Source organism: Palaemon carinicauda, chromosome 2 (genome assembly GCF_036898095.1).
Source record: "Palaemon carinicauda isolate YSFRI2023 chromosome 2, ASM3689809v2, whole genome shotgun sequence".
Classification (NCBI taxonomy): Eukaryota; Metazoa; Arthropoda; class Malacostraca; order Decapoda; family Palaemonidae; genus Palaemon; species Palaemon carinicauda.
The window spans coordinates 66,899,523-66,917,195 of NC_090726.1; the positions used below are offsets into that span (position 1 = coordinate 66,899,523).

A 17,673-nucleotide genomic window follows, 5' to 3' on the forward strand; every position below is an offset into this window, starting at 1 on the left:
CATCTATCTATAGACAAAATGGGACAATGTTCTTGGTACATTCATGTTCGACTGTTGGCGAAGAATGATAAATGAGATCCCCATTCTTAACAGTAGTGTCTCCTTTTGGTAAAGCCTTATCTCTGAATGGGTATTAGACAAGATCTTTGCTTCCTAGTTATACTTGTAGAAGAAGACACTACAAAGGTTGGAGGAGCATAAAAATAGGAAGTAATCGTTGGCATCAGGGCAACAATAATGTAGGTGTTAGCTCTTTAAGTGACAAACTACATAGGTGTGTCGCTTGTTCCCTTGACAAGTGGTTGCCTGTTTCAAAGGCTAGGAGCTTGAAATATAACTGTTCCACAAGCTCCAATGCTTCCCTAAAACTGCTGAAGGCCTAATGGCAATTTATGGAAGGTGTCTTCAGACACTTTTTTGGAGATTCTTTTCAAAGTATTTTCACATTTGAACACCTGGATTAGACTAATCAATATCTCCCAATAGCTGACTACGAATCACATAATTATGATGATGTAATGAGAGTAGGGTAATAACATGAGCATTGGAATATTCCCATAGGAAATTGACAAAGGTCTTTTTTAAAAAATAAATCTATCTTTGCTAAACATTTGTACAGTAAGTGATAAGTAGAATATGCAGTTTATTCACTGCATGAGGGTACAGATGCCTATACAATTGTTTTCTTGGCTGATTCTAGGGATAAATTCAAATTTAACATCAGTAACTAACAGTAAAGGTTTTTATTTTAAAAGTTTTTATCCTTGAAGTACTAAAGGTTACAAGGTACTCCATAAGGAACTATAGTATCTTATTTATTCAGCTGACTTGCTGGCACTTTCCTCGAGGGTCCAACCTTGTTCCCTGTAAAGAGAAAAAAATTATCAAGAGAATCGTAATAAAAGATAAATGGTAATCTGAAAATAATCTTGCGTTGATTTAAGCATTATGATGTGATTTATATACCAATTTAATGCATATTTTTTATTACAAACTATGTAATTCTTGTTACCTTTATTTTTCTTAACTTTATTGATTATATGCAATATAATTTGAATATTTTGGTCAGTTAAAAGGCTTTACTTTGCTTGCTGTGTAATTCAACATTAAAATTTTTCTGTGAAATTGGCAGTATTTACACATACCTCAGGGCAGGAAATTCTTGGTGGACGAGGTGTAGTATTACTCACAGCACCAACACTTGTTCCACTGCGACGGTCCCGTTCTTGAGGAATAAACTTTGGTCGACATTTGTAATTATAATCTCTCTTAGCACCAGGCTTACAGGCACTTAATAAAGGTGCCTGAATAATACCACCTCCTTCTCCAAGTTGCCGTCTTCCACGGTGCCGGAGATATTTAGGTAAGGAAGTTTCTGAGGAGGAAGTTTGATTTTCCTTTTCTTCTTCTTCTTCTTCTTCATAAACACCATTGTCACTATCAGTTTTACTGACTCTGTGAGGTTTAGTTCTAACTGCACCATCTGAATCACTTTTTGCACTGTGATCACTAACACCTAAAGGTCTTTCACTAACCCCTTTAGTAACATGTTTTCTTGAATCCACTGTCATGCCACCGATCTCATCAACAGCAGTGACATTTGAAATGGTGTCACTATCAGTAACTAATGTTGTGTTGCCAACAACTGGTGGCTGAATTGTTGGCACACGAAAAGGTAACTTAGGATTTTTCCTCTTGTGATCACGTTCTGTCTTTGTGCCATTCTTTGATTTATGGGGTTTTTTCCTCCCACGTCTCCTGCCACGGTCACGATTTCTCCCACGATTGCGACGATGTTTCTTTTTCTTTTTTCTTACTTTTGAAGAGCCTCTGTTTTTCTTTTTACCCCTCGCTTTTTCCTCTCTCGGTGCTTGTGTCACTTGGTGGACAACAATAGGCAATGAAGTTTCAGTCTGGTCAACCTGTGTGAACATTGTCCAAATTATACATATTTTCTTTATGTAGAGAGGGTAATGAGAACGACACCAACCGACCTTTTAGAGTCTTTAATATAACTAAAAAATTTCTAATCATATTATTTATCATAACTTATGCAAGTGTGAATTTCATTTTTGAACCAATTACTGCTTGCCTTCCTTCTTAATTAAACCGATCTCCAATTTTTTTTTTTTAAATTCTGGGATAATCCTATTAAATTTAGCATTTTTTTTAAACTACGCATTAAAAGATTTCGGCATTTCATAGTCGCGTTGAATTTAGAGTTAAACAATAACTATGGATGAATTGATTACAGAGACTCCTGAGGGGACATAACCTATTATTTCAGTTCTACCACCCAAACTGAACCAAACCATAGAAACAGGGCATTTTGACGTGCCTTCAGTCAAGGGTATTGACTAGGGTCTAGAGAGTATCTGATGGACAAAGATGGAACCTCGAGGATGCAAAAGACATGAAGAATCCAAACAACTTGCTATGCACACCAGTGTTTACTGTGGAGAGTAAATTCATTCTTTTCCATCGGCAACAAATGTTTATAGATCTACTATTCAATCTACTGTTTTTTTTTTTTGTTTTTTTTTTGTTTTTTTTTGTAATTCCTGAAAATTGTGTAGTATTCTTTACTGTTCAGTCTTGGCGAGTAGCTTACTGTCAGAACACAGTTTAGAATATTTCATCTCTATTGGCTAATTAAGTATGAAGTTTACCTCTAGCGCTTCCTGCCTTTATTCAGTTTTTCTATGGACTCTCCTCTCATGAACTGATTTCCCCAGGAGCGCACAGGCTTAGGAAGCCCAGGTGCAAATCTGATTGTGAGGCTCGCAATTTACCACGTAATGAACAGGCTAGTCCAAAATTTTTCTAATAGCTGCCGTATCTTCATTACTGACGCTCTATTTAGTGAATGGAAAGTTCATATTTTTTCCAAGTGGAAGTTAATAGTTCTTTATTGTACATACAAAAAGTTAAAATTTGTTGTTGATTTCCAGAATGAAATTTGTTATCACAGAAATTTTCCTTCCGTTAGTTCATTCTTCTAAGTTTCTTGAACAATGAACTGATTCTTACTTTGCCTATTACTCCAACATATGCTCACAGGAGTTATTACAATGGCAAATCGTCATTAACTCTTCAAATCTAAAATATCTTATCTCATTGTTAATAATCATCCTAATATGAATACAATACTTATTGTTATTATATAACATGTTACAGTGTAAACATTATTACAGTACATGCATCTTTTAACTGTCACACTGAATGCCTGAAATTCGAGGAATTCCGATTTGAATTATGAGCATTTGAAATGTTTTTATTTTTTTCTTCACTGCCAAAACAAGGCAGCATTCAGAATCAAGATGAAAAATCTTCTGCCGAAGAAAAGATGTTTGAAAAGAATTACCTCTTGACACTGAATAGAACAAGCCATTCATCTTGCAAAATCTTTTGCAAACCATAAAAGGAAGTGAAATACTAGCCTGTATCTCTTTTGTCTCCTCGGTTGCATGCAATTATCAAGTACGACATTTACTGCATTTGGTTTGCTCTATTTTTCGTGTTCAAGATTTTTATCTGCCATTTCCACCTTAATGTTGCTATCACTAGAGGAAAAACTCAGCGACCACCCTACAACAGTTTCTTGTTATTAACAGAAGAATTTCAAAATGTTGCTAAATTGTTCAATGTCAGGCTTAATCTCTCTGTTTGCTATACTTCATTTACGCCTTGAAGACTTTTAACGTCTTTTCATATCGTTGTTAACAAAGAACATTTGATTTACACATTACTGATTTAGCTTTTAATGGCAAGCTGGTCTCTGGTTGTTAAAAGTTTCTGTTTAACTCATTGTGTTTCCTTTAACTTTAATGTAATAAACGTTTAAATGTTCAAGTATAATTCTTATTGAGGCAAGAATGGATATGGACACCCTTTTCTACTGGGAAGGTTACTTTCTCTTTAATTTTGTTTGTATGTTTTTGAGTATCATAATACAGCCATTACTCCAGTGTTTTTTTTTTTTTAATATCATCACAAAAGCCAGATTGCTGAGTTTATTTCATTCACTATTTATACAGACAACTCTCGTTTTTATAGTTTACAGATGCTGATTATAAACAACTGTAACCATTGCTATCACTGATTGCAGTATACAGTATTGTACAGTACTTTGAATGTTTCTTGGCTACCAGCAGCAAAAAGATAATGATCAGTTTTTAGTTTTGTTTAACCTATTGAAAAGGATTCTGATATGCTATTTTTGTGGAATTTGAGTTTATCTATATTTGCATTAGTGAATTTAATATTTAGAATTATATTTTTTTTTCTACATAGAAGTCAGCAGTACTTGCAGACCTGATCAGATCAATACTGCAAGCACTACAGGTATTATAAGGTGCAGAATTTGCTGGATTCTTGCTTTCAAAATAGAGTCACAGGCCAATCACACCTTTTCCACTGGAAGTCTACCAATACCAACCTGTTACCTTACTGAATGAACTAAATGATCTTAAGAATTATGTTTTTATCCGTAATGTTAGTAAAGATAGAATGCCTTAGGCAGGTATTGAGTTCTGGTGGCCTATCTTGGTGCTTTTCTTGGATAGCAAAGGGGAAACTTGCAGTTTGAGCTCATCAACTTGGCAGCCTAAACCCAGCTAGTCTGCCAGAACTGATACTGTTAGTAAGGTCAATATGAAAGACTACTGTGTAGCTTCCTAAAAATTGCCCACATGCCTGCTACTTTTTCATGCTTATCATACAAAGGTTTAATTATTAATATGTATGAATATTGTCTTATCGGATTAATTTTCTAAAATACATTATGATAAGAATTTAGTTGTAGACTACAAGAATCATTATCATGACACTGGATTAAAAAAAAAGGTTAAGTGCTGAAAATATCACATCTTGAACTGTGCATTTGCAAAACTAAAAGGAGTCTTTGCTGCATTCTTCTACATGAAAGACATAAAATGTATGAATCACTACTCATAAAAGGTCTTCAGTGGTATTTCCTCCAGAAGAATCAAACAATAAAATAGCACTTCCATTTAATTCTCTACTACTCAGAAAATAAGCTGTCTCCTGTCCCATAAGAAAATATTCTATAGTTCCTCTGATGCCACCGTTTCATTTTTATTGAATCAGAATGAATGAATCCATTTCCAAATCAAACAGCCATTCAATTAAGGAGAATCGTACCTTAGTGGAAAAGACAAGTCTCTTTCCTTATGGAATTAAGACTTTCATCTTCCTTCCTTTTCCGCTAATCTCTGACATGTGTGACACTAAGAGCCACAGTTGGGTTGTTTACTGTACCGTTTCTTAAACCAGAGCTCCTTCAGATAAAAAGTAGTAAGACCTTTATAGTTAGGAGGCCATCTCCCCTTTCACATTATTTAGTTATATTCAATAAGAGTTGCCAGTTTCCTTCTCGGCAGTTGTAGCGAATCATCTAGTTTATGACTTCCACAAGGTTTTGTAACATTCCTATTTACATTATCTGTGCGGATTTCCCATATCCAAGTTTTTTTTTTTTTTTTTTTTTTTTTTTGATTCCCTCTCTGTCATTGCAGATAGATTCATCATAACAGCTGACATTTTAAATTTTCAGGGTACTTCCTGACTTTTTCCACACTTATTGATTGTAGGCTACATGAACTGATTAATGAATAGATCTTGCCCTTTTCCGGTTTACTTTACCCGACTCAAACATTTTTCAAAGATGATATGTAACCTATTCATGCCTTTATCTTGATATATTTTTGAGCCTCAAGGTTTCTTGATTAGGGTAATACTATAATACGTATTTCAAGATCTATTCCATATTGAAGCTAATATGGATGTATTCCCTGTTAAATTTTCATGAACTCATGAATACAAGAGATGAGGAACATTAAACAGTCAATCAAAATGTACATGTACAGTTATAGGTAGCTAATCTATAAATTACCATATCGATATAAATTTAGAATGACCCTTGGAAGAATAGTTACAAAAGTATTATGAATCAGGTTCTTGATATCGAAATGTTAAGGGAGAACATAATTACTGCAGCTCATTGGACTGATGAAAAGACCCATCCTGGTGTCCTAGTTGGAGGCTATAGGATATTCAGTTAATTTTACCGTTAATAAAGAAGGTTTCATCTTTGTAAAATAAGTGATATCACTAGAACAGCTGAGTGAATAAATGTGAAAACAATTTAATACCCTTAATCATACATCAAATGCGAAAATAGGATTTGGTTACTTCTTTGTAAAATCAAATGACTTGATGAAATAAACCCTATGACTCGGAACAAAAATTCTTCTTCTTACCTTAACCACTTTTCGACTTTTGGGGGCTTCAGCTTTTCCTATGGAAGTAGTACTTGGATCTTCTCCATGATTTTGAATGACCTCAATCAGTGTACCATCTTCACTTCCTGCTGAACTTGACTCTATTTTCCGATTACGTTTTCTACTTCTATTCAGTTTTGATTTTTTGGGATTTTTGGTTGATTTCTTTTGACTGACCTGTTTTGGCGAGCTCTCTACCGACTCATCGACACTAATAGAAAATCCGCTTTCACCAGATATGGATGCAAGTGCAGGATTCAAACCTCTTTTAATCATAGAACTCAAAGGCATTTCAGTCACAGTGGCCTCATCTGCTCTCTCATCACCACTCAAATGGGCTGTGCTATTTTCCCTGCTTCTTGGTTCACCTTTCTGCCCTTTGCTATGGCTGCTGCCCCTTCTCTTACGTCTGTTTATAACCCATCTTGGTATTCTTGGCTTCATAAAGGGATGGAAATCTCTTGCTATTTCCCTTGTATCAATGAAAGGGACTGTCATCTCTCCAGGATGCAAGTAATGCGATTTAAAGGAAGAATGGACATCCCTTCTTTCACGCCCGATGCCCTTCACTTCTAGATCCCATGTTGTCCCATTCATTATGATGTACGATACCTGTAAGTGGATTTTCAAGTAACATTTTACAGTGCGTTCAGTTATACAATATCTACTGTAAGCCTACACCTAATAATTCAATTAAAAGATTCGTTGCAAGTAGCCTACAACTTTATTGTTAACACTAAATTAGAAACGATATAAGAGGGTAGGGTGCTAATTACAGTAAAATCTTTCCAAAATCATATAACATGCTTTTAAAAACCAAAATTCTACAACAAAAAGTAATTTCAGAAGAAAACTTCCATAGATTGTTGGTTTGATATCTTCTCTGCAATACCAATATCTTAGAAAGTATTGTGAATCTTATTGTATAATATCCATTGTAATTTTAGATATTTCATGAATTTAGTTTTTAATTATATCTATTCATTAAGATATTGTATGGCCATATGGCGGACCACTATCACTGAATTGACATTTTCAAATAAACCTAGCTATAGAATATATGAAAGATTTTCAATCATATGCTTCAAATGTATTGAAGATCAGTAAATATTGTGAAATTATAATGATATCTGCAAACTTCTGCATACCGTAGATGCAGTCAATCGTTCATAATATCCATTTTATTATCATAGCTTTAAGTACATTATTTTGCTGAAATGAGAACTTGTTAAGGTAATAGCCAATGTGATTATTCAAAAATATTAAAATTTGGAGTTATATTTAACATAAATGTTTATTCTATTTAAATTTCCACATAATTATCATACTTCAAAGAAAAATCGGTTTAAATAAAACCAAGGATATATATATTCAGCAGAGAGAGAGAGAGAGAGAGAGAGAGAGAGAGAGAGAGAGAGAGAGAGAGAGAGAGAGAGAGAGAGAGAGAGAGAGAGAGAGATATATATTTACCTGATAATGTGGGTACTGGTGGTCTTGGGTTGCTAGATATGACATCTGCTGATACATGTAAGATCTTCTTGGACGGATAAGCCCAGCCTCCAGCATTGAAACACATGCTGCTTCTAATTTATCTGAGTCAAAACCAAACCTTTGACCTTTCTTACATGGTCCAAGCTAAAATAATAAAAGAAGAAAACTCCTTTAGTTCAGTGTAAAAAGTTCCTTTTATTTTCATAGATTTTCAGGTTTCAATCATGACTTATAAAGCTTTAGGGGCTGAATTTTCTTAATAGAGAGAAAATTAGTCAGAAAACAAATATTTAAGGATGTACAAATTGAAATATATACAAAATGTTTGATGAAATAAAAAAAAACATTATATACACAAAAATATAGTAATAAAACAACATTGTTATAGAAGATATCTGCTGTAAAGTTTCATAAGAATTGAAATGAAATTTCAATAAAATTGACAGTAAGCTATGAAGGGTAGACATGTAATATGTAACAACAGTCAGAACTGGAAGGGCCAGGAAGCAACATTTGGTTGTGATTAGAATGTGACTACTTGTATCTTGTTATACCCACATCTTTTGATCTGTTTCTACCTTTTAATAGGCAAAAAATCCTTAATTGTTAGGTAAGGATCACGAATCAGGATACATTAACTTTTAAATAGTAAGTTCAAGTAGAACAATAGAATATGCTTTTATTTTCTTTCGTCAAGTGATATTCGTTTTCATTTGAATTGATAAGTATCCTTTTCATCCACTGAAACAATGATGACAACATTCACATTGGCAATGATAGTTTCCTCAATGAAACAACAGTAATCAGCTTTACCACTGCTGTCAATTGTGATATTTTCAGTAAACAGGGACGTACTATCAAAACATCCCTGGGGTAAGTGCTTTTGCTTGGGAATTATCGTATCAATATTAGACATGCGATAGACTAACAAAAATATTATCTTACATCTTACAATGTTACCTTCATCTCGAAACTGACATTTCTTAACAGATCTGTGATATCCAAATGAAGAAGGAAATCGTTCTGTTGGGTACCAGTGTTTTTCAGCACTGGTCAAGGAAATTACTTCATTAAATTATTTATGTTGGATTTCTCACTCTGAAGCTAAAATACTTTTGGGATTCTGGTAATTTATTGCTTATAAAAACACATATTAGCTAATTTCAGAGTGATGATCCCCATGTCATTTCTCCACCACCAGGAATGACTTTGGAAAGTAAAGAAGCTATCACACCAGTCTTGTAAGTTAGACTTTGTATGAGCAGCAGAAAATAGAAAATGCTTTCCCAGAATTTTACTACTACTTAAGGCCTCAGTAGTAAATGCTAGTATAGTTTTTTTTTTTTTTTTTTTTGCATGACATAGCTCATACATGTTTTATTTTTGCAGTTTTACTATGACATATAACACGGAGATGACCAGAATGATGGCGTGATGGGTGGCGTGCAGGAATTCTACGCGGCGAACCCATTTTCAATCTCACTGCAGTCCGGGATACCTGTCATGGCATATGCGCTAAATAATCTACCAATTTCAGAGACTATTCTATTCAATTAACTAGGTTAATTAATTGAAATAAAAAAGTTTACCTTTTAAACATAAACAGATACTTACTAAAACTTAACATATGGCAATATGTAAATCCTTAATAAACTTGAGATTTTTCTAACCTCATTGAATTGATAGCAATATCCATCTTCGTGAGGTGCGTAAGGAAGATCATCTGGCCACAAATTCTTGTTGATATGACCGCAAGGATCCGATTTGCACACTAATGACTTTGTAGACTTTTCAAACTGCAGAACTGAACTTTTGTTACAGTAGGCTGGCTCGTGAAGGAAGTAGCAAGTGTCCCGTGGTCCCGGAAACATCCCTGAATCATAACAAAAAATTCAGAATTATAGTAATTCAAAAATTTTAACATTAACCACATAGTACACGAGCTTTACAACATTTCACTGTTCAGTATCATAGAATTTAAACAAAATCAGAAGCATTCAAAAGACTTTTTATGTTAATTTTTCAGACTTTTTTTCTGAGCATCGGACAGAGGAATAAACCTAAGCTGTTGTTGAGTACTATAGACCATGATTCTGAATTATCTGTTTCTGAGTTATGGTCTGCAAAATTGGTTTAAACAATGAGAACATTGATGGAATCTTTATTAGTTCCTTGAATCATAAAGGGAAAAGAAAAATTAAGAAAACTCTTTAGATTACATATTAACAAACTTATATTTTTCAGATTTTGATACAATGTATCTTGAAGGAAATCAAAGACTACAAGTACTAGAGTTTATAATTTAATAAACAAGTTACATAAATAAACTTTGCTGTAAATTTTGCATAAGTCTTAAAACCCAACCAAATAATGTATGGTAATTGAACGTATCAGCAATAAGCATCAAGCCAGTATTAACACCATTTCTCTCCTTTGCAACAGATCATCTGGTTGCTAACATCCTCCTAGTGTGCCTCTAAAAACAAATTTTCTCCATCGTTTCTTTATTTTGAAAGTAACCTCGTGACTAATTTAGTATGGGCACAATCTGCTTATCTTTCATCCATGATTTTAACGCTATATACTAACTGGATTTTCCCTGTCTTATCTATGAACCCTTCTTTGTCTTTAAGCTAGGAGGACCTAATGTCTCAGACTCGTAACTTTTATTATTTTGGTTATCCAACATCCGGCACCAGTCCCATTAGTTACTTGGGGCACCTAAAGATGTGTACATTATTCACCTTGAATAAGAATTATAGACCTACATCATGGTCCTGATGAAAATAAATAGGCTTTACTTATAGCTTGGAGCATGATTTTAGAGAATGTACGTAAGGAGTAGTTCTTTCTAATTTCTCTATCTTTACAGCAATTTTAACATCCATTATGGGTTCCTCAGCCCTTTGAAGAATAGAGAAATTCCGCAAATGTGTTACACAACACACGAGATACCTTTAAATGACTTTATATGATTACTGTACACAGTGTGCATTGTAATGAATGATAAGTGATCGCAACACTAAATCTGGGATTAGTTAGGGCAAATTATGAACTATGGTTGTTAACTGGGCAAGACCCCGCTTCCTACATATGTTGAGTAACCAAAAAACTTGCACTTTATGCTTAGTAGCAAGTCATTCTCCGAGAGGAAAAGTTTCTCTAGGAAAAAATAAATATAAGAAAAAACTCTCTTAACAAAAGACTTTTGTTTAAACATTTTAAACAAATATGTTTACAATATTTTTCATGCTGTTTATGAGTGATGAATGAATTAAAGCCTACAGACCTAAACGACCAAGTTAAATTTAACCTTGCTATTCGGGGACATTTTATACAATTTTCACCTATTATCTAAAACCGCTTTATTCTTGCATTTCAATGTAAATTTCTTGCTCCTCGGAACAGGATAAAACGATATAAATTTCAGTCTCAATGCTTCCACTTCTAATCCATATACATTATATATATTTACTATAATTTGCCTGTAGGGGATGTAGTTAAAAAATTCCTTTTGTTGAGGACAACAGACTAAATAAGATAGATTGTATAACCATTTCTGTATGGTGCTGTGATGACTAGAGGACCATCTGATTATTATTATTATTATTATTATTATTATTATTATTATTATTATTACAAGCTAAGTTACTACCCTGGTTGGAAAAGCTGGATCCTATAAGCCCAAGGGCTCCAACAGGGAAATAGTCCAGTGAGGAAAGGAAACAAGAAAATAAATAAAACACAAGAGAGATAATGAACAATCAAAATAAAATCTTTTAAGAACAGTAACAACATAAAACTAAATCTTTCATATACAAACTATAAAAAACTTGATAAAAATAAGAAGAGAGATAAGAAAATGTGGACTATCTTATTAATTTTGCTCAAGTTGAACTTGCTAAAATATATATCCTATAGGTAATGTTATATCTGCAAACCAAATTTATTATGGTTATTTTCTAATATTTATACAACAACACTATTTTTCCCCGAGGGTATTTTATAATGCAAAGAAAATAAAGATTATAGTTTATTAATCTAATAAAACTTGGCAAGCTGGAAGGGAAAAAAAAAGGCACAAAAATTCAGAGTTGATTTCATAGTCATGAATGAATAATATGAGGATTCATTAGAGTGAAAAATTTCTATACAATTTTCATAATTAGAGTGGAGTTATTAATATTTATTTTCCTAGCTTTCAATGCCATCGATTCAGCAACCCTTTAAATATCTGAGGGATTATTTAACAAGCTAGCAGCATTAGATAATGTAAACGTTTTTCTTTTGCTCAGTTTTACAAATAAGTTTATAATAGCTCCAAACTGCTAAACGACATATACCTTTAAATACTGAAGGAGGTGCAGTCAAAAGCAATTTGAAAACTTTCAACACATAAACAAACTAATCATGTTCATTATGAGCTCTTAATGCAACAACTGCAGCTGTAAGGATGCTTTTCTGACCTCATGGAATCAGAATGTTGTTCTACCTATTCAAGAAAATAAGTCTTGAAAACTTCTAATTAAACAACCAAGGATTTGTGTCACAAATATATAGATTATTAATTTCTTACATACATGTGCACATATATACAATATATATATATATATATATATATATATATATATATATATGTATATGTATATATATATATATATATACATACATATATATATATGTATATATATATATACATATATATATATATACATATATATGTATATATATACTATATAGGTGTGTAATTAAGCAATAATTATTGTCGATTTTTTACCAAATCAAAATCAAAGCCTCAACCCCTCCCCCAAGTCATCCTTGCCAAGAAAGATGGTTAAGAAATATCTTTTGAATTTTTGTTTATTAAGAGATGAACATTGTACATTTGAAAGGAAGTGGTATATATATATATATATATATATATATATATATATATATATATATATATATATAAAACAAGCTTACAGCAGATTACTACATCTAGAAGATAACGAATCAACTAAAATGGCCGTTTAAATGGTATCTACCACCCATGAAAATCTATATTGTAATTTAACCCCTAAAAACCTACCTAACTGGAAATATTGAAAGTAACAATAAAAATAACAATCTTGGGATTCCCTAATCTCAAATGAACTTTCTGGTGCATTTTGATGAAAGACATATCAAGAAACAAAATAATAGAACAAAAATATTGAGATTATGCACTCACCTTCAGGACAATCACAAATGGCATTTCCTGAGGCAGTGAGGTAAAGTCTTCTATTTCCAGGACAAATTCCTGGTTCGTTGATATCGTGGCACATTTCATCGGCTTCGACGTAGACAAAATTTTCAGAACACAAACGTGGCACACATTCGCCCTACAAAAAAATTAAAGAAAGAAAGAAAACGAGTTGAGTAATAGCTATAGTATCATCTATTGATAGATTGAAAAATTCAATCAGACAACTTTTGGTATAGCATTTGATCAATGAATTTCTTGAAGTTCCAAATCAAAAGGAAATACTTACTTATACCCTCATATTTTACACAATATCATGACGAAAATATTTCTATCTCTTGCTTATTCTCAATATAAACGATTCAATATAAATATCAAGTTGAATTTTCCATGTTTTTACTCGTAATATGATCACTAATACACTATTCAAAGTTTCAAGAACATAAAAAATCTTGAATCAATAGGGCTTACTATGGTCTATTTATTTGAGAAATAAAAAAAAACTGCATTATATCAACACAAACTAAAAACCCTTTCCAAAACAGGAATAATGAGAGGCAAGAAGTTTTGAGGAAGTTAGCACTGACCATGCCAGTTTCCTTGTTCAGCAGAACCCAGTGTTTGTAGGGACAAAATTCGGCTGAGAGTAAAGGGGCGCATCTGTCAAACCCCAAAGGCACTTCGTTCCTTTCACATCCATCATCCCGCTCATCATCACCTGTGGTATTGGCATTGTTGGTTGGGGGGTTCGTTACGCAAAATGGGAAAATTGATGAGAAAATGTATGTCATAAGATTGGAAATTTACAAACAGGATTTCTCGTTTTTACAAAAAATCATTCTGCAATATGGGAGGAATGATTATAAAAATTCTGGTCTATTTTAGAGTAAATCTCGACATAAATAAAATTGAGCCATATTGTGAATATCTTTCCAACAGCGTCCTTCTATAATTTCAATTTTGAACTGTAGCTGCCTATAAAAACATTTCTTTAATACCAATGAATATTGATAACAAATGAGTTATTACTTACAGCTGTACTTGTATCTATTTGAAGAAACTCAAAACTGTAATACTTCGTTCACATTACAAGGAGTTAGTAAGCAAGGACTTATGAAAACTTAAAAGAATTTATTTATTGTAAAGTATTGCTAAAATTAGGTTTTCAAAATTTTACGTCTATCCCGTGATTCCTAACCTGACTAGTTAAATTTTGTAAATTTAGAAAAACTGTTAAAATGTCATGACCTAATTGTACAAAGGGGACTATTATTCTTGACTGCAAAAAAAAAAAAAAAAAAAAAAAAAAAAAAAAAAAAAAAAAAAAAAAAAAAAAAAAAAAAAAAAAAGAATACTCACGGAATTCCGATTTTCAGAAATCTAAAATCTAACCCCCGAACTTCAAAGTTGAAAAGACGTTTCATTTTGTTAGTAATCATACAACAATCACAAAAAAACGCTGCAGTGAGCAAGATTTTCTCTAATTTATGAAATCAAATTAAATTTAGGTGAAAAACAAAACAGATCGTTATTTATTAAACGTTCACACTGCTGTTAACCTTTTAGCCCCAAATCATACAGCTTACCTTTGACGGGAATTTCGGACGGAACTGTAAGCAAAGGAAATTTTGGAGGAGTAGTATTAGGAATAGGAAAAAACCAAATTTTGTGGGGAATGTGCTGATCTGGAGCGTGATCGGGGTAACACTGCGTTAACTGGGCTACACTGTACGCCAGGATGATGCCAGACGCCACTCCACTTAGAGAAATGAAGGAAGATCTCACAGACTCGGTGGGCGAGGAACAAGATACTGAAGATAGGAGACGCGGGTTCGAATCCCATAATTTCCGTACCTGTTGTAAAGAAATGTGGAAAGGGGTCACAGCAAGAGTAACAAGTGTTTCCACTCTGAGAAAGGTAAGTACTGTTTTTCTCGATGTCTCAGAGAGAATGTTCTTTATGAATCAGGTGATATTAATTTTTGAGGAAGCCGGACAAACGTAACAATTCATTATAAAATTCTTATATTTAATGCATATAAAATTATAAATAATAATGATTCATTACGATAATATAATGGAAATTATAAAAACTTTTCATAATAGTTTAAGATGTGCTATCAAGTATTTGTGGCATTGATGTGCAGGAGATGTGACACAAGAATACACAAACAAATCAAGGGTAACATTATGATGGAAAATTTGAGTTAACAAATGAGAGCTATCGATGCCACAAACCGCGACATATTATGTTACATAATTGAAGTCAGTTTCTTCATTTCACAATGAATTAGATTGCATTTATTCCAGTGTAGACTGGAATAAATGCCATGGAAATAAGTATAACATTTCTGTAAATAGGTATGAGTCTGGACAATTAAAGAAATCAATACAGTTGCAAGTCAAAAGTCAACGCCTAATCAATTTGAATCTAAGGAAATGATGCCAATCATTAGGACACACGAGCCACAATAAAATACTTCTGACAAAACAAGAAGTCAACACTTATGCTAGATAAGTTCATTTCAAATGGTAATTCTAAAGGAATGGAGGGTATTTGATCTTACAGAGGGTAGCAATGAATCTTAAAAATACTACTAAACTAAGAATCATCACAATAATAATAATAATAATAATAATAATAATAATAATAATAACAAAGGACAAAAAGTGAAGAGTGATTATTTGTGTCAACTTACCTGATCGACCACCGATATGTGCAAAGGTATTCGTCCTCCATCGGGAGTGGTGACATGAGGTAAATCCCGAAACTGTTCTAACGAAAGACTCGACAGGTTGTGTTGCAGATTGTTCAACAAAGGAGGCAGAGTGGCGTCCACATTTCTTTTAAAAGATAAAGAGGGAGAATATCCATTAGACAGAATGATAAAATAGCAGAGTAAAAGAGGCTATAATAAGAACGTGTGTAACATAGATAAGCTACCCCAGGTTATTAACAGCAGTTAACTTGTTTAAAAGTTTATAGACTGCTCATAAAAGGCAGAGGCAGAAGACAGTGACATTGCTCTGGCTATCAGGACAATGCTCCAGAGACTGACCATATACAAACATGATCAGCACCAAAGCCCCCTATCCACCCAAGCTATGACCAGGGAGGGCCATGCAATGGCTGCTAATGACTCAGTAGGTAGACCTATAGGCTCCCAAAAACCCCCATCCTTAGCTCGAAAGGATGGGGAGGTTCCAGACACAAGAAACTATCAAGGTTGATCTGGACTCGAACACCAATCCGGCAGATCGCCAAACAGGAAGTTTCCAATGGACAATTATTTTCTTTATATGTGTAATAAAAACTAAGCCAGCTGCCCTTTTAAGGGAACAATCGTGATAGAGTTCAATGAATACATATCATTTTCTAATGCGTAAACACTGTGTTCATTTGAAAACAGTTAAACCCAGTTTCCTGTTGAATTAATTATTTTCTAATGCAGGGTAATTTCCACGAGTTTGAATTTACCTGTAGACTCTTCCCACCTTTTCGAGGGAATTATTCTTTGTTATCTAGATTCATAACCAGTAATTAATTTTCTGTTAGTACGTACATGGTATGTTATTCCCACTAGGACTACATTCACACAGATAGTCTCCTTCTGAGTTGTAACAAACTCACTTCTAGGTTAATGTGTCTAAGTTTTGAGGACAGCAGGAAAAAAGATCTCATTGTTAAAAGTATTGTTTCGGACATCATCGGCTGTTTTGACGAAAGAAATTGGTTTTGCCTACTGAACACATTATCAGCTCATATTATTTTGCAACAATATTTACCTCGCTAAAAGTAAGAATAGTTTTCATATAGTTGCACAGAGACAGAGCGGATTTATAGAGTATGCTTTCAAAAATATCATTGCCATGATTATTGAAAACCTACAATATTAAGAAGAAAGCTCTACGGAATTCCCACTGTAATTTTCACCTTTTATAAGCATTAATTATAATTATTATTCTTATTCCAATTTGACTCCCGCAAAACGTTAAGAACCTAAATTAAGATTAGTACATAACCTTATTTGTCACTCGGTAACAATTGCAATGACCTTTAATTTCTATTTACTCCACTTATACTTTCAAAGGAATTTGAATAACACACACACACACACACACACACACACACATATATATATATATATATATATATATATATATATATATATATACACATACACATACTATATACATACATACATACATACATATATATATATATATATATATATATATATATATATGTATATATATATGTAATATATTAGATATTACTTGTTTAAAACACATGACCTACAGGTCATTGTGGAAGTAAGAGAAGTGTGAGAACTGCCATAGTCATATTCTAAGCAGGATGCGATTGCCAAACCTCAGCAATGTAACATTTTTCATGAAGAGTAAACACAACCAAGCCCCGTGAGAAAGAAGTTGTCTGTGAGAACGGAACAAGTATCTTCCGGTATAAATGTTGTGTTTACTATAAATCAATAAATACTGAGATACCTGTGTAAACTTTAGTATGAAATTGGATATTTGTATCAGTTCACTTTTAGATGTCATACGGAATGGTCATCCGACCAAACCATCTATACTCCTGTGATGGAGATGTTAACACTGTTCTTAAAGAATAAACTATTTTAAAGTTAACTTACT

At 33.1% G+C, this 17,673-nt stretch overlaps 1 protein-coding gene across 5 annotated transcripts in view; it reads right to left on the bottom strand.

The window, feature by feature from the left end:
- Positions 1 to 728: 728 nt before the first annotated feature.
- The window catches only part of LOC137625715 (uncharacterized), a 294,152-nt gene continuing 277,207 nt past the window's right edge, over positions 729 to 17,673 (bottom strand). For all 5 annotated transcript variants that reach the window (XM_068356620.1, XM_068356630.1, XM_068356638.1 and 2 more), the window contains 9 exons: positions 15,717 to 15,861; positions 14,604 to 14,871; positions 13,605 to 13,735; positions 13,006 to 13,156; positions 9,464 to 9,666; positions 7,773 to 7,937; positions 6,282 to 6,914; positions 1,146 to 1,922; positions 729 to 864 (listed from right to left, as the gene is read on the bottom strand). In XM_068356620.1, coding sequence (XP_068212721.1) covers positions 820 to 864; positions 1,146 to 1,922; positions 6,282 to 6,914; positions 7,773 to 7,937; positions 9,464 to 9,666; positions 13,006 to 13,156; positions 13,605 to 13,735; positions 14,604 to 14,871; positions 15,717 to 15,861 — 2,518 coding nt within the window. In that variant the 3' untranslated portion in view covers positions 729 to 819. The remainder of the gene's footprint in view (positions 865 to 1,145; positions 1,923 to 6,281; positions 6,915 to 7,772; positions 7,938 to 9,463; positions 9,667 to 13,005; positions 13,157 to 13,604; positions 13,736 to 14,603; positions 14,872 to 15,716; positions 15,862 to 17,673) is intronic.